At 39.4% G+C, this 17,674-nt stretch overlaps 1 protein-coding gene across 11 annotated transcripts in view; it reads right to left on the minus strand.

The window, feature by feature from the left end:
* The window catches only part of PHF20 (PHD finger protein 20), a 67,921-nt gene that overhangs the window by 30,227 nt on the left and 20,020 nt on the right, over positions 1-17,674 (minus strand). For 5 of the 11 annotated variants that reach the window (XM_031063120.1, XM_031063124.1, XM_031063118.1 and 2 more), the window contains 5 exons: positions 15,592-15,976; positions 15,097-15,204; positions 13,895-14,071; positions 12,950-13,129; positions 5,726-6,004 (listed from right to left, as the gene is read on the minus strand). In XM_031063120.1, the coding sequence (XP_030918980.1) occupies positions 5,726-6,004; positions 12,950-13,129; positions 13,895-14,071; positions 15,097-15,204; positions 15,592-15,976 (1,129 nt within the window). The remainder of the gene's footprint in view (positions 1-5,725; positions 6,005-12,949; positions 13,130-13,894; positions 14,072-15,096; positions 15,205-15,591; positions 15,977-17,674) is intronic. The other 6 variants (XM_005428385.2, XM_031063115.1, XM_031063122.1 and 3 more) reach the window with 4 other exon arrangements.

Genomic DNA, 17,674 nt, shown 5'->3' on the forward strand with positions numbered 1-17,674 from the left:
CTGGTCTCCCCAAGCCAACCTTAACCCTCCAGAAGGTTTCCTACTCCTCTGCCTCCACCCAGTCACAGAGCATTGGGCTGTGAGGCTGCAGTGACAGCAGGACCACGCTCATAGAGATTCCTATGAAGAGTACACAGGGGATCCCTAAGTGTTTCCTAAAACTGCTTGTGCAGGCCCCATGAAGACACATACATCTGTGTCCCACCTCAGGGAAACCAGAAAAGGCACAAAAAGCCTCCTGACACCCTGGGCAATGTCACTTTCTTTGTCCTTGAACAGTAATGCTGTGATTAAACATCAGAGCACATTAACTTCCAGCTCAGATGACAGTGAATACTACTAACAGGAACAGGAGGTATGTTCGTAAGATACTGGAGATGAACAGGATTGCTGATTAACTCCCTCCAGTCTTCTTCCATGGAGTTCTTTCAGGCCTCCCTCTCCTAAGCCTGGAAGAAGTATCCTCTGTCATACCAAGAGCTGACCCAGAAGATGTGAAGGATCTTAGAAACACATACAAACCCAAAATATGAAATTACCTCAACCATGTAGAAACCACACAGACAGAGCTTTAGAAAACTTACCACTAAACACATCGAGGTTCAGTGACAGACAAGGCACTAGCTTTCTGTCCCCTGGAACCCTGATGTAGGACCCCAGGTTAAGAAGATAACTCAGCATTCACAGGAAGCAGAGACTGCATTCCCAAGTATGTGAATCAGACAAAGGTACCATCCACACCTGTGAGATCATTTGCTGGGAACTTCCAGTGGTATTTTCAAGAACTGAAAGACCATGTTTCATCTTGACTTACAGCCACTCCCCAGAAACCAAATGCAGTACTGTCTTGATAAGCCAAATACAACTGGCAACTCTGCAAACACAGAGGGTGTTTATGCAGATCTTCCCTGGCTCCAAGGAAAAAGCCCACATTTGTAGATCACCATGCACACCCACTGCCTAGCAAAGAGGCATCAGTCAGCCAGAATCAAGAGCATACAGGAAAATTTCCCAAAGGATTAATCTTACAACCACTACACAACAGGCCAGAGGTTTGCCTGTGAACAGCTGTTAGAGACAACCAGATGCCTGAGATATTTTAAGATGCAAAAACAAGTTTGCCAACTCCACTCACACACAATTCAGCTCTCACCAGTAACACAAGTAAGGACAAAATACCTATTTTGTTTACTCATGTAAAGAATTCATGGATGGAGTCATTTATACACTAACAGGACATACTGTAATTAACTCTGAGTAGGCAGAATTTTCTAAAAATGAGGTTATGTGAAAAAATTTAAATCTACTGACCAAACGTTTTTTCCCTTAAGTGATTTATATGGACTCCACAGTAAGGACAGATTTTTTACAGTAGGCAAACTAAAATTTGCAGGTCTCTTCCTTTAGTTTCTTCCTCATGGCAAGGAACACAGGAGAGCCAAGAGTGGCAGCAACTTGCCAGACTGAGGCTACTGTACTACACCCACACTTCAAATCAAAGCCTAATACTGTACAGTGCTTTTGAAGTTCCAAAACTGACTTTGGCTCCATTATTACCAAAAATCCTGAGAGGGGCTAAACTGTGTCCTAGGAGTCAATGGGTATAAACTCATGAGATCGCTGTCAGTACAATTGTGCTGACACCAGTACTAAGTAGTTATTAAGAGCACACCAATCACCTCAGATGGCACTTCCATTACCAACTCCCCTACTTGTTCATGAGGTTTGTGTCTCCTAAGAAATCTTCAGCATCCAGCAAGTACAGAGCTTCACCATGGTATGACATGGGGACACATCAGCTGTGCAAGCACTAAAGTCTTGACTGTCGGATTTCAGAACATATGTTCAGCCCAAAGGCATCAACTGCATGTTAGTAAATCTCCAAATGGACAGATTTCACTAAGAAAATGAAAGTCACCAATACAGTAAAACTCCAAGTCAAGATGTCAAAATTGTGACTTGCAGGCAACAAAGAAAGAAATGAAACTATTCTATGCCTCATGCCCTTGGAGTGGTCTAGGTCAGGAAAAAAACATTTTTATAGGTCAGGAAACAACAATCTTTATTAAGAAAAATCTTTTGCAAGCACTTTATACAAAATAACATGGATGGACAGACAGACATATCTGAAAGAGACAACTGGTACCTTCAGAGAAAATTGTTTACAGTGTCTGCAGGGCACAAGTCACAGTATGGGATGATGTACTTTAACAGTAAACTAAGGGGTTCTGCAGCAAAAGAGAAGGGACCACAAAGAAAGAAACCTGTCTTAAGGTTAATGTATATGGGCACAGAATCCAGTTTTACTTAAGAGTTGAACTTGATGATCCTTGTGGGTCCCTTCCAACTAAGAATGTTGTAATAAAAAAATGGAGTACAGATGCACAGAACAATCAATAAGTAGCTGACATAAATTGTCACAGATACTGTATCACATTTAATTTCCAAGCAATTATTCTGATAGAGCATCTCTACTTGAGCTAGCACAAAATCTAAGCAACTCTTTAATCTAAGACCAACACCGAAGTCATCTGCAGCCCAGATTCAAAAAGCCTCTTTTAGGCTTAAACATCCACACATATTTTCTACAGATCTCAATTCTCCTAACAGAGGCCTGCAGGTGGCTCTGCAATGCACCTGAGGTATAATGCAGCCTGAGAGCTGAGGGCAGGTATACCTGCATCTCCTCTAGCCCAGGGGGACATAACATCAACTGCCTTCTTCTATGTAAGGACAATTCTTTCCTGAAGACCAAAGCAGCAACAACTCAAGGAGGTAAGTATTGTAACATGCACTTGGGGGGAAGAGCTGTTTCATCATAATGATCTCATATTACTTTCTGATAAATTTAAGAAAGGTATTGCTTGAAGATATCCAGAAGCCATGAAATCCTAGACATTCTGTTTAGGAATATTCTGCAAGGCATATGTAAAATACAAGCTGTAGGCAATGGCAGTACCTTCCTCGCTGTTCAGAGCAACTACAGAATTTAGAGACCTATCGGTCAATTTTGCTACTGCAAAGGCAAAATCCTTCTTTGGAAAGAGGGGGAGACAGTTAAAATCAGTCCCACTAACCTTTCCAGCTCACTCAAGCTTTGATTCCAACGTCAAGTAACACAACTTACATACTGGAAATTTTAATTTTGGAGTCTCCACTCCAGTGCAAAGCAACTATATTTGAACTGTTTTTTCCCAAATTTCACAACATGGTCACTAAGACCACTTACATCCATCTTCTTTTCTGCGTGTTAAAATTTTAATTTTAAGCACTGCAAAGAAAAGGTTTTGCAACTGTTCTCAATTTTACACATTCCCCTACAACTTTAGAAGCAGTAAGTATTTTCAGTTTAAATTCAGCACCAGAAAACCCCCACCATTTATTTTATGTGCAGCATAAAGAGTAAGGAGTTCCAGAGGTCTAAAATAAAACTTGTGAGACAAGTGTGACAAAGCTCCTAAAGCAAGAGCATCTTAAGTTTTATACAATAACAAAAATCATGATTGCTGAAATTTTTATCTGTTAGAAATTGCCACCTTTTCTTAAGCACTAAAATCGACCTAATATAGTGAAGTACAAGAAAAATACATTTGTACCAAAAGGTAAAATGATTTAAATATATTCTTTTTAAATAGGGGAATTTTTGCTCACAAAAGGATAGTAAAGATGAAAATATACCCACCACATACCAGACTGAATTATGGATTCAAAAGCTTTCACTCTAAGTAGTACCTCCTGAAAAGCCTTTTGAAAAAGCGGCATAAGTGTTCAGCAGACAGAAGGTCTTGCCTAGAAGACAGGCTTTCTATACATGCCATTAAGACAGAAGAACAGAACTTCAAATACAACTTCAAAGTAAGAGCTCATGAATCTCGTGAACTCTGCTTTCAACTGTGTAGCACTACCAAACAAAAATTAGAGTCATAAAGAACATACTGAGTTAGAAAACAATGGCACTTAGTATCAGACATATAACTAATATATAATGACATTGTCTTTCCTCATCAAGAAAAAGTGTACTATAGCTCCACAACAGCAGGCTTCAACTGTGAAAGTGACTTGAGAACTCCACAGCCCACCCGGTCCCTCCCCCCACCATCACCTCGATGCAATGTTCAACTGCTGCGAGCACATCCCAGGCACCCTGTGCAGAGAGCTGCTAGGGAGTACATCATGGTGAAAAGTATTCATCTACAAATGGGGAATTAGAGAGGCGGAGGCTTAAAATAAGCAAATACAGTTACACCTCAGCTCCACAAGGAATTACTTGCCAGTGATGATGGTGCATCTGACTGCATGCACTTGGAGGAAAGGATAAATGGAAGGGTCAAGATCTTGAACCACTAGTCAGTGCATTCAAGACAATCATAACAAAACAACTTCTCAAATCAAAAAGAATTACACAGTTCAAAAGAGCCAAATAGAAGTCTGGTTATTGAAAAGTCCATGACATGCACAAAGCCTGTTTTGATCAATTTGCAGCTGTCAGCAGCCAATCTTCACACCATGCCTATCTCAGGTATGTTTCTCCAGGCAACACTTGGGTTCAATTAAGCTGCATGCAGAGTACAATACTTACAAATCATTACATCCTAATGCGTTCCTACCTAATCCAAGATCATGCCTTTGCATTATTTAAAGATACAGAAATATTTGGGGTTCATATGTAGTTACAGTATGTAAAGTCACACTTATCTTGTTAGGAATAAGCAGTAGCACCTCAAATGAAAACTCATTTTTCTAGACTCTTAAGAAAAGCAGCCACGAAGCAAAGGATATATCCTGCTATAGTGAGCTGGAGTTCTGTGAGCAACTTGCAATACTTTGTAGTTCTTAAACAATGTATAAACAGAAGATCAACGGCAAAGACAAAAGACATTAGGGAATTCAGCCAGGAGAAATATGGATTTCATAAAAAAGGCTCAATGAGAAGACAGAAGACATGACTAGTTTTACGGACTTGAAGTACACAGCGACATCAGTCCACAAGCACGAAGTCTGGACAGGTTATCAACAACCACTGCAGTTCACACTAGACCTAGACTGCCACTCTGGTGTCATGCCAGGCAGAGAGTGCTTCAGAGAATGAGGGTGAAGCAGAAGTGAATGTGATTTTGCAGACTGACCTTTCCACTGACCATCTGTTGTGTGAAAATCTTTTTCAAGCACAGCTGAAACAACTGCACTTGTAAATACTACGATTTTTCATGACATAGAACAGTAAATACTGCAGAAACTCGTACTGGATTTCCAGCCGGGTATGTGCTTGAAGGCAGTAAAGTACAGGTAAGTCTAAAGATAAGGAAGAAATAGGAGAGAACTGGAGGTACCCAAACTGTACCCTAATACAGAAAAGGACAGAGGTCTCCAACCAATACTATTTATAAGCCAGGAGAAAAATAAAAATCAAGTCAGAAACTCAGGGAACTGGGGTTTTTAAAAGGGAACAGAGGTTTAATATGCAAGTGAGCTGCTACAGAAAAATAAGAGAAGCTGCACAGTGGGATCTTTACCAGAAAATGATCTTGAATGCTAGAAGAAACATCTTCCTATCTTTCTACAACATGATGTGCACACATATTATGCTTCTTTTCCACACAGAAACATGCTAAGACACAGCCCTGAAAGAGACTCCTTCAGCCCAAAAGAAAATTGATTTCTGGTATTTTCTGTCTGTCCTGACTGCTGCTGTTTAAAAAAAGAAAGAGATCAATACCATACTTACACAGTGAACCAGCTGTTGTCTGTCCTCTTTTTGACCTTTCTTGATTAGCTTTCTCAGAAGCCAAAGAAGCTCTGGTTTGAATATTTCTTTTTACAGGGTTCTGCTGTGATTCTGCAGCCTTCTCCACTCCATGAAAGTATTTCATGTGATAATGCAATAACTTGGCTTTGCGGAAGGATTTTGAACAGTCCAAGAACTTGCATCTAAACTTGTGATCTTGGTCAACAGTTGCAGCTTTTTTTGATGCAAGAAAATCTGTTCTCCTACAAGGTTTTGTTACTGTAAGAACAAAACAGATAAATTGCCCCATGCATATGCTATATTTACCAAATGGTTTCCTAAACTTTAACAGCAAAAAGAAGCATGCATTTACACACATTAGCTATGAAATGCTAGAAATAAAATGTTAATGCCTTATCTGCCTTTAAGATTAGTAACTTTAAAGGGAAAACTCTACCCTACACTGCTCATAAATCTGGTTGTCATGACACTACTGTTTTTACGAATAAGTTAAAATATTTTGTTTCGCTGAGTTCTTGCCCAACAGCTGATCTCACTGCATAGTGCTCCTGAAGATAAAAGACTGAATCACACAGAGATAACATCCCTATGTCCGAACACTAAAGATTATTTGTTCACAACTATTCACATCTCTGCTGAAAGCAAGAAAACAGTTCTGCTTCTCTGGTTACAATTATTTTGCTACCTGCTTTCTGGGTGCACAGTTTTGCCACCAAAGCCTGGTTATTTCCAAAGACAATAAAGCAATATGTTAGAACACTTTAAAAGTAATATTGAAATTTATTTCAATTTTTAAGTAGCAATGAAACACAAAATTGCTTGCATCTGTTACAAAATGTTCCCTATGAGCTATACTTACTTAGTTTCTCAAAAAAGTAAGAAAAGTCTAAAGATTCATATGTAAGAACAGTTTAAGGCACCTATTCCAAAGAGCACTGCTCTGCAACCCAGGGCTGTATCTATCATGAATTACAGGAACTTTTAGTTCATATTTTTTCTAAGAAACATACAAAATAAACATTTTGAACTAAATCACAGATTGCTATCACCAGTATCTGTACTCAATACAACACATGAGAGGTAAAAATGAGGAAACAGATCTAAATAGATCTATGCAATTATCCATCACTAATACACACACAGCATCCAAAAATCCCTCTCCAGCTAGAAGACAATGGAAAGGAGGTATCATTTTAAAAAATCCCAGCTTCCAAATACAATTTTTCAATTTGTTTTGCCAGTACTAAAGTGTTATTTCCATCTTTACAAGAGTTTTCGACTTTCAGGATTAAGAAAGCAGTGTTTAACTGCAAGACCCAAACCTAGCAACCATGACTAAAACTCAAGGGATGAAGCACACGAATGAAAATTAAGACACTGTATTAGAAGTAGCTGTAAGCAGGAGACAAAAGTACCCAGAAACATTATGAACAAGAATAAGATTTTCTGTAAGTGCAGTAAGGCTTTGAACAGAAGGAGTGTTAAAGGCAGTGTCTTGTTTCCAAGCTTTTACCATGCACTAACAAAAACGGGGTTACTGAGCAGCAGACTTAAAGGTTGTCACAGTGCAGAGAAGCATCTGAAACATCTATATCTGAGGCACATCCAGCCTTTAAGTACTGTGTACAAACAAATCTTTAACAGGGAGAAAACACAAGTAGTTGTACCCTAATGCATAGGGAAAGATTAAGTCATACGCAACACCAAGATGGTTAAAAGAAAGAATATGCAATGAAATTGGAGAACGAAATAGTACAAAGAAAGACACCAGTTTTGGGTGTTTCACAGTGGTAATGACCAGGAGGAAGACACTTTGGCATAGCCACGTTAAGAACATGCTGACAGGAACATCAGTAAGACTGCAGCAAAGCCAGACTCACACTTGCAGAATGATGAAGCTTGCCAATACCAAAATCAAAATACACTGCAGACCATCAAAAGCTGCATTCAGGAAGAATGAAAAAGTATTTCAGGAAGGCTCAGTGCAATGGCCTGTGGGTTTAGTGCAAGCAAACACAGAAAGGTTCTCTTGACTCTAAAGCAAAAAAAACAGCATTTGGGACTACAGATGCTGAGAACTTGTTACTACTTAATAACCAACATGAAGCTGGAAAACAACTGAAACAACTGCAGCAGAAGGGAGTAACGGGGTCCAAAGAGACCTAACAAAAAAAAAAATTACAAAGATGACAAGGGAAACTATTACATCATCACACAACTGTCAGGATGAGGCCCCACATTCAAGCTCAGAGCACTTCCCCTCCACTGAGCTAGACAGATTCTGGAGAAGATATAGGGAATGGCTTCTAACTGATCGGCTACAAGTTAGAAAAGGAAACGATTGCATTAGCTTAAGTCAGAAATAGGGATAACAAAGACATGGGGGCAAAGGGAAAGGGAGCAGACAAAAAACTTACTGCAATGTGCAAAAGGAATGTGTTCAGAGTAATAAAAATACAGACGATCCCACAAAATTTGAAACAAAGTTTCAATCATTCCCATCACTATATTTTCCTTCTTCAGAAGGAGCACAATAGAACTCCCTGTCACTCAGGCACAGTAGGAAACTGACAACCAACTCTGCCACCCAGCGTAGCCTCTGGAGAGTCCTTGCTCCAGACACTCTGAAAATAACATCCTACACCAACACCTAAAGGGGCAGCTACCATCCTTACACACAGAATTTTTGCTCACAACATATGACACTAAAATTGGTTTCTAGAGAAACAAGTTTGGTGTATCGTCTTCAGATTTTCAGGCAACTGCCTTTACAGAGGAGCTTGGTGGGTATTTTCTGTGAGTACAGAGGAAAAGGAACGGTAAATTGACACCTGCTATTTCTCCCATGATTATAATCAAAATTCAAACCCTTCATCTGCTTTTCAGTCAGCCATTACAACACTAAGCACAGACACTCATGGCCAAACATCAGTGTGTCCTTTAAGCTTCACTACAGAGCAAAACATTCCTTCAGTGCTCCCATCAGCAACCATTCTCACTTTTCACTGGGCTGAATTATCCAAGGGTCAAGCTATGACCATGTTCAGCAGTAAGTTCACTGTAAAATGCACAGTGTGACGTTTCCAAGTCCACCAGGTGTTTTTACACCATTACCAGTCCTCTCTTTGACATGACTCCTGCTAGGACAGGTATATTTGGCAGCCGCATTGTACCTTGACTGAAGGTCTGCCATCCTGCGGCATCTCCTGCAACATCCTGGTAAACAATCCAAGAAGCCAGCAGTGCACAAAACTCTTCCCATTTTCCCCCACTTAAAGATGGCTTTACTGCAGTTTCAAGCCATTAGAGTTCCACACACAACTGCTGGCTAAAATGAGGAGACCTTCACTTTCTATTTCTATCTCCAAAGAAATATTAAGTGAGGATCAAATTATTTCTTCACTTAATTATTCACTTCACTTTCTTCAATGTGTTTAATTTAACACATTGAAACTCTCTAAAACTCATGTTCTTTGGCACATTATCTTCATGATAGGTCATGGTAACAAACATGCTTGAGCTGACAGTTTTCACACTGTGCTTTAGACCACTTCACACCACTGGGCAGTGTCCTCACTAATTACTTATTTCATTCAACTTATTTCTTCTGAAATCTTGTGCTGTTTTTTCCTGAGCTCACCAAGTGTTTCATCATTTCAGCTCTCAAATTACATTTCTTCCTTTATTTTCAAAAACCCCCACAATATCTCAGTTGTGAAACAAAAACCATCTTGCTTAATTGCTCTTCTCAAGATAATTTAGGTAAGGACACCATCCAAGAATTTCCAGTGCATCCAGAATCCACAGAAGCAGATGCCTGGTGTAAGAAATACATAACAGCATCAGTAATCACTGATCATTACATATTTATAAACTTATGGGGTTCTGAGCTGTAACATTACTTGGCATTGCAAGAACTACTCAAGACAGTATTTCTTATGGCACTCCACTCTCCAGTTTCCCCCTGTGCTGGAAATAAATTGGTACCAATAAAAGCAGCCTGTACTGGGTAGTAAAGTATGTAAGCCTTGCTGTGCACCACTCACACCTCAACTCACCTTTGGAGGGGCCAGGTGGGGGGGATGTGAAGGTTTTACGTGTACTTTGACCTGTAACTGAAACAGTGCGATCAGACTGAGGTGCTCCACCCTAGGGAGCTTTAGGTGAGCAAGGCACGATGCACTTACTTACCTACCATATCTTGTTAGGCTCAAAAATACAACTTTCACACTACCGTGAAGGGATTAAAGCCTACTGAGGTGAGCTGCAGCAGAAACAGCAGCTCTTTCAAACTGACGAAAAGGGCTTATGTTTCTCCTTAACTGAAGCCCAAAGCTAACAGAACAAAATCAGAAAAGCAGGTGTAAGTATAAGGCAAATAGAATCCCTGATGCATGTCTATGCAAATAAATAAGTAACTTCAAGAGTGCTAGCAAATACAACTACAAACAGGATAGTGAATGCGTGCAAAGCAAAGACAGCTCACCTTTAAATTTAAAGGAATTTTTAAGAGTAAACTCATATGAACAGCTATGAAATGCTTGTTTTCAGATGTATGCAGACCTTTAACTGGCTGCAAAAATTTGCCAACTGACTGTCACATATTTTTTGGAAAGACAGTTTGATTTAGCTAAATTCTGATCACCACTTCTGGTCCCTTGTCATGAGAGGTGCCAAAAGCCAGGAGAACAGGATTCTAATCTTTCAGTACATGTAATTATTCAGAATTTTGGTGAAGCTTTTTAAAAAGGAACTTCATTTTTGACAAAGAGTGCAATATTGCCCTTGCAGAACATATTACATTCTAAAACATCTCAGTCATAGGAAGACTCCAGACTGTGTTTGCTGTTATAAATGTCTGCAACCACTATTAATCTTGAATCATCTACCAACCAGTGACTAGAAAAACACCCTTTAAAAGGAATGCTTGTGTCCTTAAAAATTCCTGATATTCAAATGCTATAAAAATGTTCTTCCTAAGGATCATGCAACATAAAATTTGTACTATCAGAATGTACTACTCAACAATGCCAAAATGACACAACAAATCACACTGAGGGAAACACAGGTTTTACAGTATTCTCCTACAGGAAGATAATTCATTCTCACTAAGTGACTAGACTTGAAGTCTACAGACAAATAATAATGGTAATACTGGGTTACAATACTGCCTTTGTTCTACATATGCAAAACTACCAATGACTAACTTCCATGCTGTACTTCATGGCAATCTCACATGCAACAGACACCCTCTTCTCCCACACAGACCACCTACTCTCCAACAATGTACTCTGCCCCCTGCCCAAGACCCAAATCTCTTTCAAACACATGGCAGACTAATGAACATAACTGACACACAGTTTTTCTACCTGGACCCTATCTGTTCCCTTGATAATCATCCATAAATTATTTAATTCAGCTCCCAGTCTCCAACACCAGCTATTTTTAGGACTGCATACCTGGGCTCTGCAACATATCTACCCCTCCATAAGAGGAGAAGCCACTGGAGATTTTCAGAGGTATTTTCAGAGCCCACACAGAGGCGCCTGTCATTGTCATGCTGCTACACACGCACCACCACCAGGTAAAATACCAAGCCCCGCTGTTCCCCCATCAAGCAACTCATCAGCACTGGGGTGTACCAGTACAATCCCACAACCAAGACAGAGCACAGAGAAGGAAACACAGATCCACTTTTAACTACAAAGGATTTATCTGTGATAGAATATATGAATTTTCTAAAACTGCTTGTTAATAACATTTTTAATGTTGGTTAAGTATGGAAATGTAGATTTTTGCAGTTGGATTTCAGGTGACAGTATTTACTCCAAGACCCTGCACAGCTTTTATCACCAATCCTTTACAATAAAAACACCTGCTTGCCACATCAGGCAAGCGTGTCTGATTTCTAATGTTAACTGAAACAATTTTCAATTAAATAAAATCCACACTCAGAAGTGTGTATTTTTATGTAAAAAACAGTGTTGTACTTCAGGTCAGAATGCAATGTGAATGAATATTCCCAAATTAACTATAATCTACCTTGCTCAAGTCCTGACAAAAGAGCCAGGAACAAGAGCGCACAAACCCTATCAGAGCCTTTGGGCAGGTGTTAGCCAAGCCCTGCTCCCACAGCTTTGCTGCTTGTATCCATTGAAGCAAGCTCAGGCCACATTCCACGCATTCCATTAATGTGAATGACACTACACACACAAATATTAAACATTCAGTTGGAATTCTCCCGAGTTTAAACCCAAATTACAAATGCTCAGCAACAGCTGAAGGAGACCAACATCAAAAGAGCCTGTATTTCTAAATAGTGTAAATGCATACATTTTCATTTACACATCCAACCGAAGTGAAGAGGTCAGTTCCTTCCAGCACTGAGGGTACCCATTAGTGGAAAGGGAGAGGACATGTGATTCGAACAGTTACACTCAAGTGAGTGAGAGAAGTGCAAACAAGAGTTAAATTTAAAATAACCAACAAACAACAGACAGAGTTTACTCCAGCAATGCTGAGAAACTGTAAATCTCTCCAAGTGCTCTGTTACACTTAAAATTAAACTTGTTAAATAGAGCATAAACTAGAAAATATGTACTTCAAGTTTCCTCAGTTAGCTGTAGATCCAAAGATGAAAGTTATGAGAAATAACCACAGGACAGCACCATGTTTTGACAGTCTACTATCTGCACAGGACATTTTAATTTGAAAAGGCAAGGTAAGAACGCTCCTCAGCTAAAGAAAATAGAGTAAATATATTAAGACAGTTCAAACTGAAATGTTTGAACTATTTCATAAATTTGTACTAAAGTCTCCAAGTCTAAACAAAAGGATATAAAAATGCACAATTAGGATTTCCAAAGACCAGAAACAGTAATATTACCACATACTTGCAGCACATTAAGGAGAAAAGAACCTGACCTTTTATGGTGTTAAATTCAATTTAATCCAGAATTCCAAACACTGAAAACAAGAAGTTTTCAAAAATGACAAACAGTCATTTAAAAATTACAATTTCCACTTTTAAGATTGCTGTCTAACTTGAAAGCACAAGATTAAAACTGAGTCCGCAAGGAATAAAAATATACATTTTTTGCCAAGGTTAACACTGCAAAAATGCACAGTTTTAACACCTGCACAAGTACAAAACACCCGGTGTCAGCTGCCTTAAGAAATGCATCAACATTAAGTATGAAAAACCTGAACCTGTAGCAGCAGAAGGTTCTTGAGTTCTGACAGGAACAGAGGAAGACTCAGTGTCTTCAGCTTTTTCTTCCTGCGAACTGGCATCTGTACTGAGTGCTGTGCTATGCAATGTGTTTCCAGGTGATCCTTGTTCACCAAAACTTTGGTCAGATTCAACAGCAATTTCTAACTGGACTAGAATGAGAAAAAAATTTCCCCTGAGTAAAATGCATACAAAAGCATACTTCAGAACATTGGGGGGGGGGGAGAGGGGGAATACCCATCCACGCTCTTGGTCATACAAAATTTTTGAGACACAACTAACTTGTAGTACCCCTCTGAACTTACAGCTGCTTAGAAACACACAAGCTAACTGTTTCTAGCCCAGAATAGGATGGATCTCGTACCACTACAAGAGCTCCCTCAAAAGGAAAAGGCAGTGAAGCACAGGGCAGGAAAGGGAGTGTTATCTCAACCCTGTTTAAGCATAAAATTAGCCCATTTGATGCTTTTAGTGCTCAACAATAGGATTAATCTGTAAGAACTCTAAGAGTTCAGTACTAGGGCTGTTACTTCTACAATCTGAAAGTGTTCAAACTTTGAAATTACCTCATTTTCACAATCAGAACCTGCATTCCCTACAAAAGAAAACTAACCAATCAAAAAACTCTAACTATTTCCTTGGAAAGTTTCAGCCTATGGAGCTCTCCTTTGCTGGAAAAGCTCCCATCACCCAAGGAAAATGCTGAGGTTCCTGACAGAAAGGGAATCAAAAGCCAAAAGCAATCAGGGCAGCAGAGCAATAAAAACTTTCCATGAGTTTTCTCTGCACTGCTGATACAAACAGGTTTTAATGGCAGATATGGAGCCTGCAGGTTAAGCAACTGAAAATACAGAGTTTGCAACAACTACATGACCACTTCGTCACAAAAATCTGAGGTACACTGTGAAGGCACTTACCCTTCTCAGATTCATTTTGGTTAGGTACTGCATCTTTCCAAGTCTGAATTTCCGTGGAAGTTGTAACAAGATCTGTATTTAAAATCTCATGGCTAATACTGGATGAGAGTCTTGAAGATCGCCTCCTGATCTGGTCTCTCTCAGCATTATCTGAAGACCTCTTAAGTTTTTCCTGAGCTGGAACAGTTGTATTTAATGGTACTATGCAGTTACAGGAGTACAAACAGATCACAAGCAAACTTTCAAGTTTTTCCCTCCCCGTGACTCCCTTCAAAGTGTGTTTTTTAAGAATTAAGGCTAACACCAAAAGCTAAAAAGCCTGGAAAATCAGGCCTCTCTAAAAGCTACAATAAGTTACAAATAAGCATAAAAATACAGCAAAAGTTCTCAACTTTTTTCTTCTAGTAACAGATTTTGAAGTATGAATATAGATCAGTATCTTACTAGTTTCTTACTGAGAAAAAAAATTCCACTAAGTAAAATGCACACAGAAGCATACTACAGAGCAGTGGGGGTGTGTCCATCACCTTACAGTGGAGCTGGTCTAAACAAACTGTTCCATGGACGTAAATAATATCAGGAGTTAGATGAGACAATTCAGACACATCAAAAGCCATGGCTGAGCTGGATAACCTACACACACTCAAGTTTAAGATTGTGGCATTAAGAAAAGAGTTTTCTCTAGCTCTTCATCTCCTTGGCCATGACACTATTACAGAAAATATAATCTTCTTTCCTCAAGTTCTTCAGCCTCCACACAAAGCACACAAAGATAAAGTAGAAGCTATTCAACTGCAGTGGCATGAATATTTACATAGTATTGAAGTGCCTTTGCTTTAATCCTTCATCTAGTAACTGAAGAGTTTCTACAACTTCTAAGGCTTCTATAGCCTTCTATATATTGGAGACAATATAATTACTGCCACCCATACATCTATGAACTTCTGCATCAAGGCTCACAACTTATGCCTCCTTTATCCAAAACCAACTTCCAAGATTTAGGGGGGAATTCCAGAATGATGATACCACATATGAATGCCCAATTTATGAAAAACAGGTGCTGCATTTCAGTCAATGCATCTATCACAGTTCAAGATTAATACCACAGCTGTTTTATCCCTCCCCCACCCATTAAGCCTGAAGAACTTTTATATTTATACACACACACACATAGTGTGAGAGCTGAATACCAAAAAACTCACACAATGTTTTTTCAATCCTGGGACGCTTCAATGGAACATCACATCCTTTAGGTATTTTCCGACGTCTTAACTCCAAAGTTATGGGTTGCAGGGTCTGAGAACTTTGCTCTACGTATTTACACAACAGAAGAAAAACTGATTTAATACAAAGCTGTGAAACACTTTAACACAAATTCCCAAGCCTCAAAATTTAAATACTGCACTTGCATAAATACAGCTTCATATGGCCTTCTAAAACCCATATAGTAGTATTTAACCCTGCGACAGGTATGCTTTATATTACATGATGGTTACTTGCCTAAATCCAATCTCTGACCAAACCACCAAGGCTCCAAATTTCAGCATGTTTCTGGTTGTCCTGAACAAAGATGAACTTAAAGTTTTTTAACAGTTTCTAGAGATTTAGGCTGTGAAAGAGCAAGACACTGCTTATTCCCCTAAGTAAGTTTAGAAGTGTTCTGGTACATGCCTAAACATTTAAGCTTGGCTACATACCCGTGGGAGGCGTTATTGGTGGTCTGCCACGCTTTCGCTTAGTTTCTTTCACATTTTCCTGTGGACTCTTTACCTTGTCATTCTCAGGCTTCTTCTCAACTTGTGTATCTACTGAATATTCCATATCATTCTCTGATATATTCTCTTTATCTTCTTTTCCATTCTTAGATATATTCTTTTCTGAGATCTTGCCTTTTTCCGAGATGACTACAAATTTTCCCTCTTTATCGGGTTGTTTAACTCGTTTCTCAGTCTTTAATGTCTTTTCATCTTTGTCTTTCTTTGCATTACCTGTTGCTTTCCTCTGCTCTTTAAACTTCTGGTTTTCAGGAGATGATGGAATTTCATTACCTCTTTCCTTAGGCTTAGCATCACCCACAATATTCTAGAATAAAAAGAATGACAGGAAAATCAACTCACTGTAGTCTAAAAGCCACCCCTCCCCTTTGTATTTAGCAGACCTGCATCTTTGTCCAGTTTTTCAAGTGATAAAAGTACACACTCTATTGCAACCCACAGATTAAAACTTAAGAGGCACCTGAACTGGTGAAGGGCCTGTGCAATGTGAACAGGACAGGGCAAGAAAACCATTCTTCACCACATAATGGCAGAAGACATTTGCTGGTCCTTTGCTCCCAGAAGTAGGCTGGGTCCCTACCAGCTTGTGCAGTACTACATAAAACCTACTTGGGACACTGCAGAAAGAGTGGGAGTCAGGAGCAGAGAAAACGGCAGACAGGTCAGTCACTTGGATGTGCAAACTCTTCCTTTCACAGACGAGTCTCATTCAAAACAGGCACGTAGTTTGCTTGCACTAATCATTGCTGCTAATATTGCTAAGGGTATTCCATGTCCTTCCCCTTTTGTGATCAAGCTTTACACCACTGAGAAGGGGCAGGGAGGATGATATATGCTGATTATGTTTTTTCCCCCTTCCAGTGATCCTGCAACAGGCTGTCCTAGATGAATAGAAATCTTCTACCTTTGCACATGGATTAATAATTTATATTGGTCATGTATCAACACTGCCTTTAGTTCAACTAACTTCTCTCTTCTGTAGCCAAATTGAAGCATTAAAGAGCAACTATGCTCCTTCCCAGACACAGTTCTATAGGGCCCAGCAATCTTGAACTTTGACCCAGGATCAGAGGACAGGTAAGGCTAAATAACCTCAACACCTTCTTGGGGAAAGGAAGTGGAACACATGATCCAAGCCATATGAAATTCTGAGAATCCACTTAAGACTGACTATTCCCTTGTACTGCACTACATCTTGCCTTATCCCACTCCAGTATTCCTGTCTATCTGTGGCTTACATGAAAATACCTTTTAAGGTATTTTCAGACTGTAGCCTCAAGAAATAATACTGCTGCACTAAAATGGTGAACATGCAATCTGCTCCATCCCCTATAATATTATTTCAACCATACTTGGTACAGATGTGATTTTAAAAAAAGTCACTGTTTAAAAGCGTGAAATGAAATTTCTGTATATTCCATGAAAACAGACAGGTAAATGGGAAGGAAGTCTTTCACATGTCTGAGCACTCCTTTTTCCAGACATCCTAGAAGTTTGTATTCTGTAAATTCCTTACGGGAGAAGCTTCAGGGGAGCAGTAACTCAAACATCAGGGGAAAACAAACAAAACAAAAAACCCAACCCCAAACAAACAAATGAACACCTACCACCTCAAAAAACAACCCTCAGGCAACTACGTTTCAACACTTCCCATGCTTACAAAACCATCTGATTTGAATCAAATATGTGGTACTGGAACACTCCTAAGCCGTCCTAGTCAAAATATTCTCAAGAAACTGAATCATGAATACAGTATGTCTGAATTACCTCTCGGTGTTCCTGAACTCTTAAAAGTTGTGTGTCCTTGCAAAGGCACATTGGTACAGTTACGGGTCATTAGCATTTCACCATCACTGTTCAACATAGTCAGTTACACACTCTACACAGGGACAGAGTAATAATGTAAAAAACCTTTTTTATTGCCCCCTTCAGCAATTGCATGGTTTGGAGCACTTTTTCTTTTCCTTAACAAGTACTAAGACTTGAGCCATGTCTGCCTTCATGA

The sequence above is a fragment of the Geospiza fortis genome, unplaced genomic scaffold (genome assembly GCF_000277835.1).
Source record: "Geospiza fortis unplaced genomic scaffold, GeoFor_1.0 scaffold657, whole genome shotgun sequence".
Lineage (NCBI taxonomy): Eukaryota > Metazoa > Chordata > Aves > Passeriformes > Thraupidae > Geospiza > Geospiza fortis.